Here is a 25,403-nt window from a genome sequence, read left to right as displayed (position 1 = left end):
ACATTTCCTTTAAATATATGTACATACATATGTACATTTATTTTCACAAACATAAATATATCTTTGACGACATTAATTTAGAATCTCATCTCTCTTTTCATAGTTTATCGTACGTTAAAGTCATGTTCATTCACATTTCTACGAAACCTTCAAAAGAAAGCACTATTGAATTAGAATTTTAAAGCTCAGGGCGTCCAATATGCAATGAATACACAGCTGCTTTTCTGGGTCAAAAGCCAAATATCGATGGATCCGATCGTAAGTATAGCAGAGAAGGCGAAGTTCCTATATCTTACTATGGTACTATCGAATTTGTATTGAAGACGAAAAAAACTATTGCTGCATCGTATAAGAGAATATTAAGAGTCGCATTTCCACAATTTTATAGCTGTGGATCTACCAACAAGAAAATTTTCCAATTTACACTTCAGCGTTATAAAACAGTGATTTTGTGAACAAGCTGTATAAATTTAAAATTGTTATCTATGTTATCCGGGTTTTTATATGATGGAAAATTTCAAGTGGTGGCTTGTTAAATAAGTATACGATGAGGGAAAGCAATTTTATGCATAGGAGTCTTTAAAGGATGGAATTGTCAGTAGCTCAATATCAGTACATTATACTGATCGCTTTACCGCTCAATTTTTTCCTCATAAATATTGTAATTTAAAGAACATATGCACATATTTTGTCGAAATTTCGTTTTCAAAAATCAAGTCAATCAGGGTATCTTTATTTTCTTTAATTATATATTTGTTTTTCTTCCGGTACGTATTTTACCTTTAACCTTGAGGTAAACAAGCTTTTTTATTTGTTACATTACTACCATTACTAGTGGTTGGAATTAAACTTGTGTTAAAAATACCAGTAAATCAATGAAATTTGACACAAAATATTACTTCTCGACCAAATTTTCTGACAATCGGTTAATAATAACAATAATAGGTCGCCTTGGTTCATAAATGACCCTGCCTCCTTGACCTTAGGTTCCTTTGAAAACAAAAAAAAAAAACACTTTAATGCTCATCAGTGGCTTTAAAATATCTGTACGGCAATGAAATATATCTATCAAAGTTTATGAGAATTATTCTATAATAGACCCTATCCCTTATATAAGGCCCCTTAAGAAAAAGGCTTTAACTGAGTGATAAATATCACGACCCGATTCCCAATCGGCCAAAGATTGTCAACCCAGCAGCAGCTGTATCAACCGGAAGTTTTTTCCGCAGGTGAGCAAAATATGACGGTCGGAATCCTTTTAATTGAGCAAAATCCAGGCCCTAATGTCTGAATCTGTTGAGTGTGTCATACCCGCATCGCGCGAAATACCACCTCAGTACGATGTACTGTCTGCAATAACTAGTGTCTCCTAAAAAACTGCTCAGGTCTCACCAGCCACCACAACTGGTCTCCCAGCTACATGGCGAGTTGTTGTAGTACACAACCAACAAACACTAGCACAACCCCTCCCAATATAATACCTCCAACCCGAGTACGCACTCTTCTTCTGTACACAACAGTCCCCGCCCACACCAATGGACGTGTGCTGTATGTCATGGTGTTATACGGAGAAATATAACATCCGTACAGTGCAATAGTTGTGGAAATTGGTGCCATTTAAGACGATGCCCAAATTTACGTTCACACAGGAAGTGGAGTCCAAGCAATCTGTATTAATAATCCCATCAAAACAGTCCCTACTTCAGTTCCAACTGCACATACAAAACCTCCTCGCAGTACTGTTCATACGCCCCCGCATTCGTCTATGCTACAACAACAATTAACACAGACAACATCAACACCTCAATTGTTAAATGCCCTATTCTTCTCATCCCTAAGGCAATCCTCTCAACAGCTACGGCATACTACTGATTTCCATCAGTTATTCCAAGTCATGCAGTTAAACTGCAATGGACTTAGGAACAAGACCTTGGAAATCACAAAATATATGCATCATAATAGCATTCCCATAGCTGCAATACAGGAGACGAAGCTCACCAGTGATTGTTCTAACTCAACTTCTGGGAATTACAACATCATTCGGAGGGATAGAGACAAAGATCACGGCGGAGGACTCGCTTTCATTATTGAGCGAAATTTTAGCTACATGCTAACTGTCCTTCCTATCTCTCCCACATACGACCCATTCCTGGAAGTAATGAGCATATCAATATATGCTGGATATATGGAACTCGAAATGTTCAATGTATATATCCCGCCTGTTAACAGTATCGGCGACAGTTATCACCCAAGCATATGCCATCTCTTGCAAGATGATAACAAAATAATACATGGCGATTTCGATGCTCATCATGATATCTGATACTTTCAATTAGTATTGCTGACCAGATAGATGACTCAAACTTCGCTGCAATAAATTCGGACTTCTCTACAAGAATTACTACAAGATGCTCAAGCTCCCCAGATATCTCCATTGTCTGCTCGTCAATACTCGGCCAAACCACTTGAAAACCCCAGACAATATTAAACTCAGAATACATTCCCATCTTGGTCACTGTACAGATGCCTAGAGACTTTGTCGAGCCTGATAAACGCTCGTTTGTTAACTACAGCAAAACCAACTGGCATGGCTTTACAAACTTTATTGACGATTTCCTACGTCAGTTGCCACCTCCACATATGCCAGAAAGGATGAGAAAGTTTTGAGAGAAAACACTTTCAAGGCGGCAAAGCATTTTATCTTTGCAGGAAGAATCCCTAATATAAGTCAAAATTTTCCATCTCTAGCAGCACGTTTAGCAGAAAAACGCGATTTCCTGCGTGCTAGCAACTCAGCTGATAAACGAATAGTACAGTTTACGGCAGAGATCAATAATCTCGTAAATGAACATCGCCGCAACAAATGGTTACACCATCTCGACCAGTGTACATTAAATTCTAAAAAGCTCTGGTCTACTATTAGAAATCTATCTGGATCAACAAATAATAAAAATTTCGCCGCTGTCGCTTTAACAACATGCAATATACAGATGTCAGGAAATGTGCAACCTTGCAGAACCGGGAAAAAAGAGCTATAATCCGGAGAACCCAGAATCTCAAACGAGACTCTGAGCCCTATACCTCCACTCCTGCTGAACTTGAAAACATTATCTCCATTCCAAATCATTAAAAGCTCTTGGTCCTGATGGCATCTCATTGCTAATGTTAAAGAAACTTGGTAAAGTAGCAATTGGTGATTTCTCATATTTGGAAAGTTGCGCGAAATATTCCCATTCTAAAACCTCATAAATCCGCTACAAACGGAGGATCATACTGCCCGATTTCAATTTTATCACCAGTAGTATAGGTTTTAAAATTCTCACTAGCCAACCACTAATATAGCCTCAGGTAATCTCATAGTACTACGACAGCATTCAATCAGCAGGGACTGTGTCAACGCACAATTGTTGTGACTCTATGCTTATACAAATCTTTTAATACAGTTGATCATTCCATACTGATAAATGACATCTCGAACTCCACTCTACCCAACGATGTCAAACACTAGGTAGCCAATTATATCTGTGGCAAACAAGCGTTTACTGAGTTCAGAGGTCGGAAGTTCTACTAACTCACGGACGTGCCGCAAGGAGGAGTACTATATTCTCATCTGGCGTTAACATTGATGACATAAGTGGCAAAATAGCCTAATACATGGCCACCATCGTAGACCATTTTCAGGAACGCAAATTTCAATTATCAACTTCCACATCAGCAGTGTCAGTATTCACATGGACCATCCTTACGGTTCAGAACCCGAAAATTTTAGGGGTAGTCTTCGGACGATACCTACAACAACCATAAAGTGAAATCCCGAAATAAAGTCCTGAAAGCACTCGCTGGCATCTCCTGGGGTATGGACGCTGGATTACGTTGCCCCAATATAGTCCCCTTATCACAGTGACGCACAATGGCGAATATTGCAGACATCCCCGAATCGCAACCGGATGTGTCAAGATGACATACTTAGATCACCTACACGAGGAAACCAGGATGCTGTCTGTCAAGCAATATAATGTGTTACTGGCTAGACAATTCCTGGTGGCATGTCATCAGCCACCCCATCCCTACTATCAAATTTTGATGTAAGATCCCCCCTCGACACATTCGGTCAGAATTTTGGCATCATATTACAGTCATCCATCTGACGTCGACAGATTGTCGATAATAAACGCACAGAAGGCATTGCACTAAACGGCGGTCACAGAAGCCATTAATGGCTAAAGGTGCAACAAAGTCTTAAATCATCATCCATAACTCCCATAGACCTATGACTAAGACCGCCTGAGGTGCCACAATTTCTCCAGCTTCCAATTACCTCTCATGACACCAATAATAATAACTTTTCTTGAATATTTTCAGGGAAGAACGTCTAAGTAGTCACAGCCAATCAGTTACAACAATAACTATAGTAAATTTTAATTACATTAACTTATGCCTCAAATTTATATGTATTTTTAGTAAATACGAATCTTTAGTTTATAGAAAAATATAAAACAAAAATATTTAAATTGAGAAAAATACGTATTGACTAAACTCCCGTCAACTCCAGCAACAAATTATATTTCCGGCGTCTGATACCTACGTGAATATTAATTGTAAAATCCATAATACAACAATAACAAGGTAGAATCATCATCATCATATATATAAATACGCAAAGCCAAAACGATTGGGAACATTTTCCGGCTCTATTACTTGACCGATTTTCTTGATTCTTTTTTTGATGAATGCAGATTCGCGAACCTCACTGCAGAATCTATATATGATCAAAATCGGTTCAGTATTTTCGGAAATATAAGCGTTTAAAGTTTCTACCAATACACAATCACACAAACATGTGCTTGAATTAAAAAATAGAAAACAAAATAAGAAAGCAAAACAACACTTTTTTTCATTGTAGAAAAAAGAGAGGAGAGTGTAAAAACATGTTACTTCTCTGTTGATGATTTATTTTTGTATTTTGCAATGATATTTTTTGTAGTTGTTTTTAATAAGATTTTTGTAAACTAATATGATTTTATTGTATTTTATTTTTAAAAGTGTAAAGTGATAAATTGTGAATGTAATAATTATTTATGTAAGATACAAGAGGATGATGATGTTTGACCTGGGAAAACATTGCTGGGACAAGAATTCTACATAAATGTTAGTTTTTATTGATTTTAAAGATTTTAATGATGGACAAAAACAAAGCCTGTTAAAATATAAGTAGGATAGTTTGTTGGTCATGTCGGTACATGATACACCGTAATAAATGAATCAGTATATCTCTAATACGTAGGTTTAGCACAGTGAGGATTTGATGATATTCTTCTTTTTCGGGTTATTCTAACCAATTAGTTTATTAACGTTTTCTTTCAAACATTTCTTAAGAAGTACTTAAATAATTATGAAAAATTAAATAATAACTAAATCATGGACAAACTCTTGAAGTAAAGAGGCGTTTAAGTCTTATCCTCCAGATACAAGAATCTATCCCTGTTGCAAAATCTCTCTTGCCTATGCACTTCTATGCGAAAGCTAATAGAATGCCTATTAAAAGGTCTTCGCTTAAAGGCCTATAAGTAGTACAGCTTCATAGAATATCTACTATTAAATTCGATTAAAAACATTTAAATTTAAGCCAAATAAGTAGTAAGTCAGCTGAAAGAAGTCTTTATCGAGTGTTATAAGGGAGAATTTATACAACATAAACCTGAAGGATGGACTTTTTATACAAAAGGCAGCAAAATTTATTTATTTCTTATAGAGATAATATATACTATATATACTCCTGTTCCAAAAACACATTCCGATCTAAAATGGAGTTATTTAAGTAAAGATATTTATTAAAACTTAAAAAAACAATAATTTAAAACATCCCACTTTAAAAATTGAAAGTGGTTTATTCAAAAAACAAAAAAATGGAAATAATTCGTAATTTGCAATGTACTTTTGAAGGAATACTTCAAGTCTACCTTCTGCGCAAAAACATAGTTACAAAAGATGAAAACACAGAAGATATGTTGAATTTTGGTCATTAAAATCTATGTCCAGTTTTAAAAAAATGCTTATAGGTTTGGATTCTGTGCGCTGTGGTTTGTACTTTTCTGATTCCTCTTAAAAAAATACAATTTCACTTCCAAATAACTATAAAAAATATATTATAAAAATAAATTCTTGAGAATGACTTCAGGAGTAATGAATTTGGAATCAAATAAAAGAGACATTCCGCCTATAAACAATCTGTGTTAAAATCATCACTTCTGTAGGTCTTTTCTTTTTTTCTTGCTGGGATATAGAGATATAGGTTGAATATTATTACAGGTTACAAAGGAATAGTGCTGGGCAGGTTCGACATTGTTTACGACAAGGGGCATGGATGATTGCTAGAGGAATTGACAGATTGTTAAACATAGGAAAATATCATATTGTAAAGAATGAATACATATATCATATTGTAAGTTTTGCATAGATTTTATAAACATTTATGTAGAGGATAATAAATCGAAATATTTTTGAAAAGTATGTTGCATAAATTATTTTAGAACTTAGATTTTAAACTTCTTTCAGAATTTAACCAAATTTTATCACATTTTCTAAAAGAATACGTTGATCAAAGCAAGTTTTACACTTTGATAATAGTAATAGGAATATTTTTTAAAGACATTTGAACTATAAAAGTAGGGATTTATTTTGCAGCATAAGTATGCAATCTTTTCTTCAATGGTTCCGGTCGAATTTCGGCCGCGGGGCGAACTCTAGTCAGTAGAAAAGTACATTCTCAATTTTATATGCTTTGAATTGTCACACATAAGAACAATTTTAAAATAAAACTACTAAAGTGGTGTAGAGTATAATAATAACAATAACAACCCAGCAAAAACTTACATTGTGCGTCAAATAATGGTTTTCACTGAGAAAAAATATTTTCTTTCACGCGATCAAATAAAATGGCAAAACTCAAAACAAAGTACATACCTATGTATTTGATTATAAGTAAGTCATTATAAGAGTACTTAAAAGTAAAAGTAGTAGTCATTGAAAAGCAAGTAGTTATGTACATAAGTAGAATCAGTAGAAAAGTATCTTCGCATGATTGCATACCTTGAATTGTCACAAAAAAACTAAAAAATAAAACAAAACATCAATATTTTTAAAATTGTAATAGGATACATTTTATGAAAGTTTTTTTTTTTGGATCAGCACTAATATTGACGTAATTATTTTGTTAAAATTTGAACTCCATCTGCATATCTGCGGCCAAAACACAGATTTTGGGCGTCATTTTTGACAAATCGAAAACTGCTGAATATATTTCAAATCTGACTATAATATACAATTCTACAGGAAAATTTAAGATATATAAACTTAATTTGAAAGAATTTGGATGCCCTAAAAATAAGAGCAAGAATTTTTGCAATTTTGTCAAAAAAATCAAAACTTGATTTTATCAATCGTAAATTTTATTTTATTGCAATCCGTTTAGGAGTTATGACGTAAATAATGTCATGCTCGCTTACTAATATAGAGTTAAAGAAGTACTTGCAATTTCTCTTACAAAGAAGTTGTTTAGTAAGCTGTTTTATATTTTAATAATAAAAAGAGCCAGCTAGAATACGATCCAGGGACTTCGGTTTGTTAGTTAAATGTTTTACTCACTGTCCAACTGCTTAGCTATTTTATTGCGCGTCAAATAATGGTTTTGACATACAAATCTAATTTTGTTTTTTTTTTTTTCTAAAATACAATTCTTAAAAAAGTACTTCTATATCAGATTATAAGAAAGTCATTACTACTTCTAAGTAATGCTGACGGTAAGTAGTAGTCATTGAAAAGTAATGGAAGTTTTCGCTGGGTTGTTAATAATTTTCCATCAAACGATGGTTTTTTCATCACCACCTCCGAATTTAATAAAACTCCACTAAATATGCAAGTGTTCCATATGTGACTTGTACAATAACTAATTTTGGGGCTTTTTACTTTTGTGGTTTTCGTAATATAGTATGTTAAGATTTTATCGGGGTTTAAAGTTCAAATTAGGCATTAAAATTGATATCGTATATTTCCTAAACTCTTTATCCGGTTTTAATAATTTTAGTCTCCAATTAATTGTTCTTTATGTGTTGTAGTTTGACAATATTTTGTCTAAGGAAAATTTGTATGTTTCTTTTGCTCGATTGATGAAGTTAGAACTATTATACGTTATGATCAACGAACAGTTCACCCACCAGTGCTTTTATTTATTGCATTTGCACTTAATTTTAGAGTTTTATATCCTACTAGCTATATCCAGTTTGCTCGCTACCCTCATCGTAATGAAATAAAATAAATATTGTAAATTTCCAATCAGCCCAATATACATTTACATATGTATATCTGCAATATCAAAAAGTCCCCTTTTATAGATTTTCATACAGGTTCATAGGTTCTATATTTCATAGATTTTCAATCAATAATTATTGATTCTAGTCTCGATTTACAGGAAATTCAAAAATACGAAAATGTAACAGAAAGTAACTTTTTAAAGATTTTAATTAAATAAGGATGATGCATGTTAAATTTTCAACCATTCCTCTCATACAGATTTTTACACAATCAGGAAGCTGCGTGTCTAGTGTTTATAAACCGGTTAACCGAAAAACCGGTTTTTATTGCATATTTCGGTTTTTCGAAAACTGTTTTTTTAAAAACATTGGTTTTCGGTTAACCGGGTTATCCGGTTTTTAAATTTCGGTTAACCGGTTTTAAAAAAATCTAATTTTTAGAACAAAATTGTATGTTTTCTTTAATTTTTTTTTGTGATTTTTACAAATTTTTGAATAATGTTTAGAATTATATAATAAACATTTTTTTAGTATAGTATGAAAACGGACCTAAGATTGTTAAACAAATGTTAGGAAATGTTAAACACATATATATATATATATATATATATATATATATATATATATATATATATATATATATATATATATATATATATATATATATATATATATATATATATATATATATAAATGAATGTATGTTTGTATATTTGAAGTTTATAGACTTCTAATCGGCTGCACCGATTTTCTTGAAATTTTCACAGTGTATTCCTGTATGTCAGAAAGAGGTTTCAAGTATGCGAGAAGCTACGCCCACACACAAAATAAGTATTAAAAGTCGCATATCTCAGAAACAGCAACAACTAGAGTACTAATTTTTTTTATGGACAACTTTGACATCCATAATATTTGTGGAGAAAATGGGCGGAATGGCTATAGTGGTCGTGGCACATTCCAATCCCCCATATTAAAAAAATATTAAATCAGTATATCTGAGAAAATATAACAGTTAGAGTCCTCAAATAATACCAGAGACACTTATTGTCAATATGATTATTTAGAACAAAAAGAGGGCGGACTGCAGCAGGGGACGTGGCACCTCCCATATAATTTAAATACAAAAATTCGTTTATATTGGAAACTATTAGAGCTAGAATCTTCAAATTTTGCACAAAAAAACTTTAACATTCGTGTAAAAATTTTGGGTAATAAATTATCGGACTACCTATGGGTATGAATCTCCCATATGAATCTATATATGTATATAAAAATAAATGTGTGTTTATTTGTGGGTTTGTTTGTTTATTTGTTTGAAGTCTATAGACGGCTAAACTGCTACACCGATTTTCTGAAATTTTCATAGTGTTTTGTTTATGCCTGGAAGGAACTATAGGCGTGGCAAAGTGCCACGCCCACTAACAAAGTAAGTATTAAAAGTAGTCTATTTTAGTAACTACTACAGCTAGAGTATGGACAATTTTGACATAAATAGATATGAAAAATTGTGGGCAAAATGGGCGGACTATATACAGAAAATATCGAATTAGTATTTCTGAGATAATTTGTATGTATATGTTAGAGTCCTCAAATTTTATAACAGCCACTTTAGTAATAATATGGATATTTTAGACAAAAATGGGCGGACTAGCAATAAGAGGGCGAGATACCCCCATGTGATTTAAGTACAAAAATTCGTATATCTGAGAAACTATTAGAGCTAGAATCCTCAAATTTTGCAAGAACAACTTTTACATCCATGTGAACATTTGTGTAATAAATTGGCGTATTAGCAATAGGGGGAGTGACAAAATATGAATTAAGTACAAAAAATCGTATATCTGGGAATCTATTAGAGAGATATAGGAGACCTGAACTGTTGTACAAGTAGCTTTAGCATCAATATGAACATTTGGTTTAAGAATAAGTCGACTAGAAATACTGGGCGTGGCTCTTTCCATATAAATTAAATACTCAAAGTCGTATATCTGGGAATATACAACAACTAAGAAAATGGGAATATGGTTTTTAGTGTAGCAAAGCACACTGGGTAAGCTAGTTATATAAAATGGAGGTTTACAATTTCAGACAAACAGGAAATTAGTAAAAAGTTGGCATTTAAACCAATAAAAAATTTATTAAGACGAATAAATAACTTTGATGATAAAATGCAGGATGCACTTACTTGTTTACTGCGTGAGTGAATCCGAGAATTTATGCTGCTGGGGTTTTTCACAAACTGTAATGGCGCTTAGGTTGATTGACAGGATGTCAGAATTACACTTGTCAATATTCCTAAGCGTCATTCATAGTAATTTGAACAACCACAGGCGTAGCGAGCGAAGGGAGATCAAAATCAAAGCAGGGGCTCAATGTCTATGTCGAGACAGTCGTCATTTACTTCCGTTCCCGATGAATCGTCGCGAGCCTGAACACTATTTATACTTGATAGTCCTTGACATAAAATTTTGATTGATATAGATGCATTATATATACAAAGGTCAATTTATCCCTCCTATGGCAATTTCCATATATCTAACGAATCAATAATATCATCAGATCTGTATAAGTTTGTTTTCTTATGATATATTAATGTACATATCTTTACTAAAAAGTGCAAATATCTTATTAAGTAATTCATAATATTTCACAAAATGACATTTTTCAACTAAATATTATAATATTTTAAAGATTTCCAAACATTTCGGTTAACCGGTTTAACCGGTTTTTTTATACTCGGTTAACCGACAAACCGGTTTTCTAGAAATTATCAATTTTCGGTTTACCCAAAAACCGTTTTTTCCAAAAGTCGTTTTTTTATAAACACAATGCGTGTCCAGTTTTATGTTTTTAGGTTCAAAAAGTATTATTAAAAGAACGAAAAAGTACCACAAAGTCTCTTTTTATAAATTTTCGTTCAATCACGACACTACGAGCTTTATTTTATGCTTATATACTCAATATTTTAGAAGTCTCAAAAAAGTACCAGTTGAAGTTCGAAAACTACCAAAAGACATCTTTTTTTTAATTTTATGTTTTTAGGTTCAATGTTATAGAACACTCAAAAAGTACCAGTTAAAGAACGAAAAAGTACCAAAATGTTCCCTTTTATGGGTTCTCATTTACTCCGGTCTCTACATACTTAATTTCATGTTTCTAGGTTCAATATTATAGAAAATTCAAAAAGTACCTGTTGAAGAACGAAAAAGTACCAAAAAGTCCTCTTTTATTGGTTCTCACTTGCACATCGGTGCTGGGCGATATGTAGGAGAACCATAGGCATGAAATGGGGTCTTAGTCCTACTATGACAAATTGGCTTTATAAAAGTGTAATTAGACCAATTCTAGCTTATGCTTCAATAATCTGGTGGACTGCTTTGGACAAAAAGTGTAATATCAAACTACTACAGGGAGTTCAGCGTACATGCTGCTTGGGTATAAGTGGTGCCATGTATACTACTTTAACCAAGGCTCTGGAAACGTTGCTAGATATTCTACCCATTGAAACATATATAAGATATGAGGCGGCGCTTACAGCCGAACAGCGGAACATTGGAGCAAATACCAGTAGGAATCCGTTGCTACACGGATGGCTCTAAATTAGGGGACAAAGTGGTCCTGGGGTTCTATATTGAAGACCCAGAAACAAAAATATACCACCGTTTACCTAATCATAACACAAGCTTCCAGGCAGAAGTACGAGCAATAACGGAATGTGTAAATTGGATTAGAATAAATATGGCGCCCACAGGGCTTAATATATTTACCGACAGCCAGAAGGCAATTAGGGCGATGATAGAATTAAATCTAAGACCGTATTGGATTGTAAGAAAGCTGTAACTGAATACTCTCCCAGAGGTAAGGTTTACGTCAAATGGGTACCAGGTAGGGTTGCCAGATTCCAATTCGCAAAAAGCTGGACATCGGGTTTTAAAAAGCTGGACAAAACAAAAAAAGCTGGACATAAAAAAATACCGAGAAAATGTTAATTTTGGTTTTGTGTAAATAATTTCACAGTGATACACCAAAAAAATGCAGGGGTTCTCATATACCAATTCCGTTTTGTTATAGTCCATATAGTACGAATATATTTTTAGTTTTCCCCGATCACTTCGTTAACTTAGTTTTTAAGAGCAAAAGATGTGAAAAAGCTCCATTTTTGAAGTTTTAAATTTTAAAAATCATAAGTACGTAAGCTGTACGTAAAGAAATTGACTATCGCTCGCAATAATATGTCTTTTCGCGTACTTTCCTGTAAGAAATATCCAGTAACTTTATGACAGAGCCAATTTTTTAAAAAAAATGTGCATGTTTTTGTTTATAAACAAAGATTAGTAATGCCCTTTTGCTGAAATCTCATAAAAACAAATAATTGAAACTTTGATTTTTCTTATAAATAAATGGATATTTAAAGTTAACAAAATATGTAGTATCATTAAAAATATATTATTGTTTTAAAACTTTATGATACAAACATATAATTAAAATAAAAATTTACACAAAATCGCTAAGAGAAAGAAACTAAATTGGTTTAAAAACGCCAGATTGACAATATTTGTTATGATTTTTCACAACAAATAAACTCTTTTAAAAACTAATTTATGATAAATAAAATTAAAATAAATCTAATTACAAATAATTTTTTAATATTCGTGTGTTATTAATTTATATATTTCTTTCAAAAAATTTAAAATTTACCAAATTTTCGATTTCTTTGGTTTGTTTACATATTCATAAAACAAACATATGTTGTGAATATAAGTTGGATATTTTTTACTGGGGAAAAAATATCCAGTGAAATCAAAAAATTCTCTATCAACGAACTGTTAATAATTCGCTCGAACGCGAACGGAATCCAGTAACAATTGTTGCAAATTGTTACAAATTATCGAGTACGCGAACAGACCTAATATTTATTACGACATCAGCTGTTCAAGTGTTGAGACATGATGATAGAAGAGGGAAATCATAACTTAGTTGTATAACAAATGTACAATCAGTGTTGGCTAACATGATTTGACAAAGATAACATAAAAATTATTGCAGTGTGCTAAAAAAATTCTATTTAGCTGGACAAATTAAATTTTAGCTTGAAACTGGACAAGCATCAAAAAAGCTGGACAATCCAGCCAAGTCCAGCCAGGCTGGCAACCCTAGTACCAGGCCACTCGGGAGTAGTCGGCAACGAAAGGGCGAATGTAATAGCTTTAAAGGGAAGGGAGCTCGATGTAGTTAACCTGACAAACGCAAAACTATTCGACGCAACAAAAGCTGAATTAAAAATATGGATGAGAGAATCCCATAAGGCCTCTTGGAATAATGAATAATGATGAGAGCAAGACGAAAAATCTCCTCAAAAGTAAGTAAGTAAGTCTATGGTTCGTATAGTATGATGGTACGTACTCTGAGTGGACACACAGGATTACGAGCACATCTCTGCAAAATTGGACGTGCGGATTCTGACGAATGTAGAGCATGTGGAGAGGACAGTGAAACTATGGAGCACTTTCTTTGCCACTGCCAGGCATTCGTCGAGGTTAGATCCAAGTATCTTGGAAGTGATGTTATTCCGAAAATAAATAACATTCCTGACTAACACTGATTGGAAGATTCTTAGGAATTACGTCCAGGAAACTGAATTTCTGAACACTAAAAAATAATTCATTCAGTGAACATTTTTTTTTTTTTCATGAAAAGGAGCGCGATCAATAGGCCCCATAGTGGCCTAGGTGTATTTCTTCGGATTTGATGTAGTATATATCCTCCTATCAACCTAACTTAACCTACATTTGGATGCCAAATTTCAACTTTTTCTAACATTTTGAACAGTACTAGAAGCTTAAATTAATAATTTGCTATTTGTCTGCATTATTGACCACTTCCGTCAGAATTACGATACGATGTCCCATTTCATCACTAGTATTTTTTTTTTCAGTAGAAATAAACCAACGATGTTTGTTTATATAAAATTCCCAGCTATGTTTAATCTTTTGCACTTAAATTTATTCTAAATATCAATCAATATTGAAATTGATTACACTGTGTGTTATTTGTTTTTTTTTTAATTTTACATACGATTTTGTACAAAAACTTGCACCATACCATTTTCTTTTATAATTTTTAACTCGGGACTATCTGATATATTTGACATTGAAGTATACTCTCCGAATATTTCTTTTAGGAAAAACATATTTTTCAATTTTCAAAGCGCGATATTTTTCGACTAAGACGATTGAAAGGTCTTTGATTTGAAGAACATTTATCTTCAATATTCCCTTGTTCCGATACATTTAAGCAATTTATGGATGAAAAACAAATTTTCTGAAAGAGGCGTTATTTGGGGGCTAGGGGCAAATATGGACCAAGCCCGATAAAATTTTGTGAATATATTTACATTTACATAATATTTTATTGTGCTGAATTTCATCGCGATATTTGTGTTTATAAGCTAATTTGGGACATTCAAGTAATTTTCTGAAGGGGACTTTGTATGGGAGCTAGGGTCAAATGTGGCCCGATCTTTATGAAATTTGGCAGGGTCATCAAGACTTCTATAAAAGTTAGTTGTGCCGTATTTTATCGATATATATGTATATTTAACATAATTATGAGCTCAGAAGCCCTTGCGGGGGTTCTGTTCTATGGGGTCTAGGTGAAATAATGGACCGATTTTAACCATTTTCAACAGACTTCGTCCTTGGGTCAAAAAAACGTGCGTGCCAAATTTCATCCAATTATCTTGAAAATTGCGACCTGTACCTTGCGCACAAGGTTTACATGGACAGCCAGACGGACGGACGGACGGACATAGCTTAATCGACTCAGAAAACGATTCTAAGCCGATTGGTATACTTTAATTTGGGTCTAGGACGAATATTTTTGTATGTTACAAACATCAGCACAAATCCAATATACCCTCCCCACTAAAGTGGTGTAGGGTATAAAAATGCACTTTATTAGTTTATAGAACAAAGTTTATATGAAAATTTGTCGTATAAACCTTTAACTAAGACCCTTTTAGTTTTTCTTATCAGTGCATAATATGTATAAAACAAATTCTAGTACAAAATTTATACTATATACAGTCAAATTCGCTTATAACGAATTCTCGCATATTAAGAACAATTTTTCAAGAAAGAAAATATATAGCTTTGTTGGAAAAAACTTTAATTTTTTATGAAATATATGAACAAATAACATCAACAGTGTTTTTTTTGTAGAGAACATTAAATAAATTTACAAATCATATTCTCTTAATTTCGTAAAATGCCACTTTATTTTTGGAACGACAAAAACTTCACCCGTCTTATTACGAACATTGCTTATAACAAACAAATTTGACTGGTCCCCCGGAGTTCGTTATAAACGAGTTTGACTGTAATATGTACATAAAATATGTATGTTTTTGTTTATTTTGTGACATTTTTATTGCTCTTGATACTTACATACATATATGAATGCTTAGCATTATGAAAACACTGTGCTGCATATCGAGTTTTTAATAGGTTTTCAACAAAAACTATTTAAAATCAGCTGAAACAGCGCCCTCTATGAGTGGCTAGTTACTAAGATTTTAGTGAGATTAATCCTAATCCTAATAGGAAATTTATTGTATCCAATTGGATTCTGAAGCACAAATATACTTTGTCATTTTTGTGGATCTTGAATGAGGAATTTATACGGTGTTGTGTTACCAGATTTATGAAAAAGTCACAATGCAATTTGTACCACGTCTACGGAGACCAATTCTTCGACTTCTTTCAAAAACCGATTTTTGGAGATTAATGTTTATTTTATCATTTTGGAAAACCCTGTTTTCGGTATTTAGATATTTTAAAAGGGTTAAACCGGTTTAACATACATACCTAGACCAGCATTATCTAAAAAAAAGTGGTTTTGAGAAAAGTGGCTTTGAATGTTTAATGACAATTTACTATTTTTTAAATAATTTCTAAACAAAACAAAGGATTTGAAAAATTATATAATATTCAATTTCAAATTTCAAAGTTGAAATTTAATTTTTATTTATCTAATTTTCGTGAAAACCTGAGTTTTAGTCTTTACGTTTACAACAAAAAAATCGTAAAATAACAAACATATTTGAAATTTGATAAATCTATATGAAAACATTAGAGTGTCCCGAGGAATAGCATTTTTAAGAATCTCTTGTAAGAATACCTCTCAATCCATGTTTATTAATTTACTGAATACGAGAAAAATAAAAAATATTTTTTGAAAGGGGCTCCTCCAGTTTCCTACCAGAGAGAAAAATATTTGAAAATTGTTTAGCATTTGGATTGGTCCTTTTCGGAATTTTTTAGATTATTTTGGAAATTATTTGCCCCTTATAATGCATTAAAAGTCGCTTTGCAAACCAGAAATAGTCTAAAAAAATTAGTGATTTCCAGCGGTAAGCTGAAAATTACGTAATTTTTGTGACCCATTTCGAAAAGATTGCAGAATTTTTATTTTTAACATATTGTACACTTTACGTATGAAAAATCAAATGAAATTCCATCCGTATTTTAGTAAAGAGAATAAAAATCGAATGATTTTTATGTTTTGCGTTTACACTATTGGTATAAGACAATAACAAAGTGGAATGGATACATCCTTGATCTAATGCTTGCTTTTTGAATCATTTCAAAAAATGAAGAGAGCCATACGATTGTCAAATTTTCCATCCATTCGTATTTTATCTCAATGTGTGATGGTTTCATTACATATTGCGTTTAGACTATCCTATCCGCTCTCTTCTACACAATATTTTGACAGATCATATTACTTGTAGTATAATGGAAATGGGTCTTTATAAGTTTCATCTAACAATCGCTTTATGATCTTAAGGTTGAAGTACACAACACGCGCTGAGGTGGCAACGCGTTTCACGCTTTTCAAACTTTTCGCGCTTTATAAGCTGCAAGTTACACACAACGCGTCATTTCGATCTTTCTTTTAATGTTTTTTAAGACTAAATATTACTGTTTTAAAAATCAAAATTTTAAGTTTTTGTATATTTTTTAATATTTTTATTCCATTGTTGGAGAAATTTATTTAATTTTAGTTTATTCTTATTCTACACAAAACAAAATACAACCCTGATCAGCTGCCGACGCGTCAAAAGTTGAAAGTTGCTGAACTTATCGCGGCAGACGCGTTACAAATTACAATGTGCAACTTGCTAAATGAAAATTCATTGTTTAAACTTTTTTTGACAGAAGCCTAAAACACATTGCCGCGTACAACATGTGTTGTGTACTTCCACCTTAAGTGCAATGTCTGTCAATCCATAATTTCAGACAGTGCCACAGGTCATACTTATGATATGAATTCAAAAAATTGTTGGTCATAATCTACACATTTAGCGTAATATTCCCAGCAAATTTTATTAAAATCAGACTTTATCTTTAATTATTTTGTAGCAATTTTTAAATTTCCAAATGTAAGTAAAAAATTTCGGATAGACGGACATTGCACTATAGACCAGAGAGTGATTGTTGTGATAAAAGATATAACAGAAATTAAATACGTATCATTAGCTAATACCAGAAAGAAAAATTGCGACATAATCTGTATCAGCGTTAAAAATATTAATATTTCTCTGCAATGAAAAACTAATGCACTCTAGCTCGAAAACAACTATTGTTACGCGAAAATTGATATTCTCATATAAAACTTGTTTATGTCGAAATTCATCACTATAATAGTACTTTTATGCGAGCTCTTAACGATAGAACTAATTTCAGAAAAGAACCCTAATGTGGACTGGAGGTACCCGTAGGGACTCACCGATTTCAACCATTTTTGATATGTAGCTTTTATACATAAAACTAGTCAGTGTACAAAAATTAAATATCATAGGAGCACAACTACTTTTGCAAAAAAATGTATGAACCCATACCACTGTGCAACACTCTGATAGCTAAAATAAACATTGTTAAGATTTAAGCTTTAACCCAAGACGATTCGAAACAAGGCCTTTAATTCTGGATTTTTCCCGATATCATGTATCTTATGTCACAAGAACGTATGATTTTCCTCTCAACTGGGTTATAAACATCGGATGCAATGTTGATAAAAAAGGGGCGTTGCACATATACCTTGTATCTGTTTGCGCACTCTTCTGTGAATTTATTTAAAACTAAAGACTTGATCACACTGAAGGTAATAAAACTACTTAGGTAATAAAACTACTTTCGTCGACATAACTACATATAAACGAAATTCAGGATTGGAGAGTTTTGGAAGAGCTCTCCTTTTCAGACTATCGGTACATAAGATTCAAAATACTACGGCCACGACCGAAGCCGATTAAGTTTCGGAATAAGTCTAAAACTAATTCGACAATGTTCGGCATCTTACTAAAGAAACGTTTAGGACGGAACACTTTTCAATGTCGAAATATAGAGGATGTAGACGCCAAAGTAGAAACGTTCACAAGACTGAAAGATATGAAGTATTGAATTAAATGACAGGATGCAAGGGAAAATCAAACTATGCGACACTAAAGCCCTATCGACCGAAAAGCCTTTCCTGCTTCCCACTTACAACATTGGAACGGTTAGTAAATAGCATGGTTAAAAAGACAAATACCCCAAACATAAGCAGCATGCTTATCGGTGGAAACCAACATGAATGAAGTTGTCCAATATATAGGCCAATCCTTCGATGCAAACTGTATCGAAGTAACCTTCAATAACGTGCTCACTGATACTCTTATACTGGATCAGTAACATGTTAAGGAACATATGTATGAGCTGCAAGATGTACGACATAACTATAAGGAAAAGGGTCTTTCGCGGTACACCACAGGGGGTAATTTTGTCCCCTTTACTCTGGTTAACCATGAGTAATAACCTCCTAAGGAGCCTAACCGAGGTTCCTTAGGTCTTGGTTCCATTTAAACATATAAAAAGTACTTACTGCCGAACGGCTCTTAACCTTAAGCGAACTGACCAAAGGTTATATAGGGCATATGATCAATGTATACAGGACACATTGAAAGCCAAACACAGACATCGAAACACTGATCCCAAATAGAATGTCATTGTTAAGCGGAACTTTAGAGCAAATATCCGTAGGAATTCGAAGCTCCATGGATGGCTCTAAACTGGAAGATAAAATGGCCCTAGAGTTCTATATTGAAGAACCAGAATATTAACCCTCAAAAAAGGTTAATATTTAGAAAGCAATTATGGCGATAATGTTAAATATAAGACCGTATTGGACTTTAAGAAAGCTTTCACCGAATGAGGTAAGTAGTCGGCTACGAAAGAGCGAATGTATTTGCTTTATTGGGAAGGGAACCAGCTTTGTAGGATGGTTAACATAGCGAACCTAACGGATGCAAAACTGTCCGGCGATATGAGGGCTGAATTAAAAATGTGGGCATGAGAATCCTTTAGAATGATATAATGAGTATAACCGCAATGAGTAATCCGAACCTAAGGAGAGCAGGAGAGGAAGCCTTTTCAGAAAGAGCAAGTCGGAGTTTTGTAAAATGGTACGTATTCTGCTTAGATACACAGTATCACGGGTACAACAATAAAATCTCTATTCACACTTTAATAATGCTTCATAGTACGAATATTCAAAACAGGAACGATATGTAAGTATACTATAACTTTTATCTAAACCGAAATTGATAGATGATTTAGAATTTTTGTCAATATCTTTGATTTTTAAGATGCATGTTTAATACACCATATAATATTGATAAAACTAACGTTTATGTGAAACTAAAAAAGCTTTTAAACTTAAACTTTAAAATTGATATTTTAAATAGATATAGGTTATTGTGCAACGATTTTTTTTATTTTGAATATTTTTTAGAGCTAGTTTGTATAGTAAAAAATAACTGTAATATTATGTTACGTCCTCCTGAATCATAATTTATTTTTCATGTGTTTGTCCCAAATTGTTCGTTTGTTCCAACTGAAATTGTTTAGTAAATAAATATATATAAACAAAGCTTATTTAATGAATTTATAACTTTCAGAACAATATATGTATGTAAATTTGTAATAAATAGCAAAATTAAATATTTAACTTTCCGACGGCTGAATACAATTGATATATTTTTTTCCAAATTCCCATAAAACAATTTTAATTGCTTAATTAATTAAGATAATGTTTTGTTTATTTTTCTTATAAAATTTTACGGATGAATTAATATTTACCTGATGAAGGAAGTGGTATTGGAAGTGTTGGTGTCTGCGGTGGTGGCTGAGATGGTTGCGATGCACTTGAAGCCAATGGATTTAAACCAATCATAGATATATGCGAATTAATCAAATTTACAGCTTCACAGCTGCTGCTGTTCGAATTGCCATTTGTTATGGAGGCAGATATGGAATGATTTGGGGGAGATTCCATACTCCGCTTGAATTTCTATTTGATTTGAAGAATTCACAGTATAGTTGACATAACACTCACATCAGCATATGTTATGCTTTAAAACGTTGACCTATGTAAATGACGTCTACAGATGTCCAATCCAACACGGGTGCTTGTAGATGCATTCGACTTCTGTAGCCGTACTATAATTTTTTAGTTTATTTCATAAAATATTGATTTAAATATAAAGTTCGTTCGTTTAATAAGAAATTGTTTAAGTTTTATTTTTATGTTTTACGAACATCTCACAATTAATTGAGTTTTTTTGCGAGGCTTAATGATAATTTACTTATGTAGTTTTTTTAATATTCTAAATATGATTATTTTTAAATTCTAAGGTAAAAGATGTTTTTTTATATGAATATTACAAATATCTATGAACAGTTATTGCGTACATATCATATGTATGTACATATGTATGAATATACATACATATGTATGTAAGTACACTTTTAATTATATGATCTTTTACTTATGTATATACATATGTATGTATGTAGGATTTTTTACTTTATAGATACATTATGAAAATGCCGACGCTTCTGAATAAAAACATTTTTGTGTATCCGAACAAAAAGGTAACAGCGTTAATTCGAAACACATACACGACGAAAACTGAATGTGGTGACGAGAGAAGTGCTTAATTGGTGCTAACCCCATGAGTTTCGGAAAGAGTGTTTGCTTGTTTGTTTGTTTGTAAGTTTGTGTAAGGGGACAGACACATTTATACATACAAACGTTCATTGTGTGCTTTTATACACAAACACATTAAACACACTTTCATACATTTTTATATAAAAATGAAAAAAAAAGCAAAAAAAAAAAAAATAATATTCAAAACTATACCCAAACGGTAGTAGACAGACTGGCTGAATGACTGCTTGGCTGCCTGTCTGCTCTGACTGCCCAAAGGTCTGACTCATGGGCATGAGTGAGAACTAGATTCCAGTTGGAGACGTGCTATAAAACCAATTGAGTGTTTTTATACACCACTTTTGTAGGGTCAAGATTCAACACACCACACAACACAAAAACAATAACAAATAACAGAAACGGCGTGAACATAAAAGGGAATATCAAAACAATGCAGTCTAACTAACAAACATGCGAGTACATTCACACATTTTATGTACGTAGTATGTTCGTATGTATGATACAAATTTTAGTATATGTATGTATGTACATATGTATAGGAACGAGCAAGAGAGTGACAGAGATAAAGAGGGTGGGAATGTTTATTATAAGAGGCTGAAATGAAATTGTTACGTGTAAATAATTGTCAGTTTTCTTTTAATTTCGACTAAGTTAGTATGTATGATTGTATAAAATATATTCATACATTTGTATACCTATTCCGATGTATGTAAATATACTTACAGAAATTAAATTAAGTGCAAGAGATTTTAAATAAATGATAACACAGGCCGATAAATTTTTAACTCAGAGACCAATGTACATACATATGTATGTATATTTTTCCAAGGGGTTGAATTGCGCTGAATCCGAGATATCGTGTCCTGAATTGCTGAGTTATCATCCGTTGATGTTTACAGACAAACATCATTAAATTGAATCAGAAAGTGATTTTAAGTCGATTGGTACATCCTCAGGTAGGTGTTGAGGAAAATCTTAGGAGTCCACGAATACGAACGATAAATACCATTAACAAACCATATTCTGCTTTCAGAACGAAGCTAAGCCCCATAAATTCATTGCATACATATATACTGAACTAAAAGTTTGTTATTATTAGTCTTAAATGATAATGCTCTGCTATACAATTAAATATGGGATACTGGTATCCCGGAATATGACGTTAGGACACATTTCCTAATTCAATAATAAGCTTATCGCAGTTTGTCTAATAATATATATATAACAGTCCCATTAGTCTTCAATATGTTGATTCAGTTAGGTTAGGTTACGTGGGTTGCTCGCTAGTTGTGGCCCTTTGTGATATCCTTAGAATTGCCATTACCTTATGTTTCTTTGACTACTTGGTTCTTGCGGTCCTCGTGAAAACCAGTCGGCATTTCTAATGAAACTGATCATGTTTACTAGTGACGCATCTCTGAGACAGTCCCGATCATGGAAAAGAGCTCTGCCTAAATAGAGTAGTCTGTGCTCTTGTAAGGCTGGGCAGTCACATAAAAGGTGTTGTACCAATTCATCTTCTTCCTCGTCCAAACACCTGCAGTAGGCATAACGTGGGTAGCCCATACGTTCCGACATATGTCCAATCATGCAGTGCCCAGTAATTATACCAGTGAGAAGCCTAATCGAGTTCTTCTTAAAAGATAAGAGAGTCCTAATCCTACCCGTTGTCAGAGTGGGCCAAAGCAGTCTTAATATTCTACAAGTGGCTTTGAATGAGTTCCGTCTCATTCAAAGCCCAATTTTGATAGGGTCACCAAAGGAGTGTGAATATCCCTTTGCGCAAGGACATCAGATATTTCATTTCCTAGGATGCCCTCGACTTAATAACATTGGAGTTAAGATTGTATTGAGGTTTCGATCGCTTTCTATTGCCAGAATTTGCCCAACACAATAAAACAATGATAAGATAACGTTAACAGGTGTAGCAACATTTCTGAAGTTTTGTGGTGCTTTTACAAGGTCAAATTTAGTTTTTTTCAGTTTTTACAACATTTTTATCATTTAATAATCTATATTGCACTTAATGAATCGTAATGAACAAAGAATAAGCATTTCAAGAAGCTATAAAATACAAAAATATTTTTTTGGAAAACTTAATAGTTATCACTTGAATTGCTCTTATGGGGCTGAACTTAAATCTCAGCAATTTTTCCAAGTAATATTTTTTAATTAACTTTTAATAGTATCGTACTAACAATATTCGAAAGTATAACGGCTGTATTTATAAAAACTTATTTTAGGTTTATTAAACAATTTTAGGCAAAATTCAGGAAAATCGTATTTATAAACGTGAAATAGCTTAAAACACCTTCAATAAACTATTGACAATTAGAAGAATTTTATTGTAGGCTCGACCCTTCTTTAAGCCAACAATAACTTGATTTTTAACAATTTTTTTCTCAGATAAAGATTTTTCCGGTAATTTTAGGTTGATTGCGAAAAGTAATTATGGTTTCTTTTAAAATAAAATCTAAAAATTCTAATTTTAACGTTTACAAATTTGTAAATAAAATCCCAGAAAATTTTTAAACGATTATATTTTGAGGAAAAAACTCAAATCTAGGCATTATTGGATTAATGCATGAATATTTGACAATATTCCAATTGTCCAGCACTATTTTTAGGCAATTTGGAAATGCCCGTCTGTCAACCAAATGATGGACAAAATCATTTGATTTGGCTTTTTCAAAGTTTGTTGGTTAAATATAATGCCATAAAGTAATTAACCATGTAAATTATATTGATTAGTGTTATACTAATGCAAAATATATTCGCCGGCATTAAAATTAGTCAAATATCAAAGAAATTTATCAATATTTGCAAAAATTTATCAAAAATTACAAGGAAAATAAGTAAAAATAAGAAAATGTGTTATAGTGATGTATATTTTGTCGCAAAATATCCGTTATTCGGATACTTTTAATAATAATTAGAAATTATATGGTATATTTATACATCTGAACTATATAGACATTTATTAAAGCCATATATATATATTTATTTTTCTTAAAAGTTTGTTTTTATTGTCAAAAATCTATTATAAACAAAAATATGAAATTAAGAAAACCGAATCAACGAATATTTTATCCTAATTGTACGCAACACTAACACATAAAATGACAGCCATATTGTACAGTGCTGCCAACTTAAACATAAATCAGCACAATAGTTAATATACGTTTATTATTTGTTTATGAATATCATAATTTTATTAATGGTTTTTAAGGCTAAAGTGTGCTTTAACTATTGAGTGCATTAAAATCAAAATAAGATTTTTTTATAAATACAAGCGTAAGACTGCAAACTTTAAAGAGCATAGGTAGCACCATCTGTTAATTATAAACTTGAAATTGAAATTTTTTAAACATTTGGATACTAATTGTGAAGCTTATAAAATATATGTATGTATATCCAATACTGCCAATGAGGATTGGATACATTTCTAGCAAAAATAATGTTCATATTAGGCCATTAACGATTAATCAAAAAATAGTTATATAATGATACATTTTTTGAGCCAAATCACAATCTTGTGTATTTTTTCATTTTTATTTACAACACTAATTGCAAAATACCCGACATTTTGCTTTTAATCTGTTCTTGCTTCTATCTCCGGTACTTCTAGAAGATAAATTACACGGTGCAACACGAAAAAAAATAACCATATACGGACACCACTATATGATAAAAGACCAAAAATAAGAAGACCCGTGTCCTCTAGTTTTGCCCAAAGTCATGCACGTTTTTAGTTATAGGCCCCCAAAGATTTGGAGCCTCGGTGTCATTTTTGAAAAAAGTGATCATTTTCTCAGGCTGATATCTTGCAAACCGTTCGGAATTTTGATTTACTCTCTGAGGGAATGTTGTTGCTCTTATCACAAAGAACCAAAATTGTGAACATATAATGACAAAAAAACGTTATCTTCATGATCAGAATCGCAAAAATTAAATTTGTTTTTAAATTTTTTCCTTGTTCAGGTCTATAAGTGGCAAACCGATAAAAATTTAAGAAAACAATCAACTACAAAAATGTACCTAGGA

At 32.4% G+C, this 25,403-nt stretch overlaps 1 protein-coding gene across 4 annotated transcripts in view; it reads right to left on the bottom strand.

Moving 5' to 3' along the window:
• Nucleotides 1-25,403, bottom strand: part of LOC119602791 (paired box protein Pax-3-A-like) — a 111,855-nt gene that overhangs the window by 47,161 nt on the left and 39,291 nt on the right. Inside the window, exons 1-2 of one of the 4 annotated variants that reach the window (XM_037954498.1) lie at nucleotides 21,227-21,303; nucleotides 20,489-21,038 (exon numbers count right to left, since the gene is read on the bottom strand). The exons of 1 other annotated variant lie outside the window; for it this stretch is intronic. In XM_037954498.1, coding sequence (XP_037810426.1) covers nucleotides 20,489-20,684 — 196 coding nt within the window. In that variant the 5' untranslated portion in view covers nucleotides 20,685-21,038; nucleotides 21,227-21,303. Of the gene's footprint in view, nucleotides 1-20,488; nucleotides 21,039-21,226; nucleotides 21,304-25,403 lie in introns of those variants that run through there. 2 more of the 4 variants (XM_037954497.1, XM_037954499.1) reach the window with 2 other exon arrangements.

Source organism: Lucilia sericata, unplaced genomic scaffold (genome assembly GCF_015586225.1).
Source record: "Lucilia sericata isolate MDLA Ls3-8-SP2 unplaced genomic scaffold, ASM1558622v1 Contig000253F_arrow, whole genome shotgun sequence".
Taxonomy (NCBI): domain Eukaryota; kingdom Metazoa; phylum Arthropoda; class Insecta; order Diptera; family Calliphoridae; genus Lucilia; species Lucilia sericata.
This window is presented reverse-complemented; position numbering and strand designations above follow the sequence as displayed.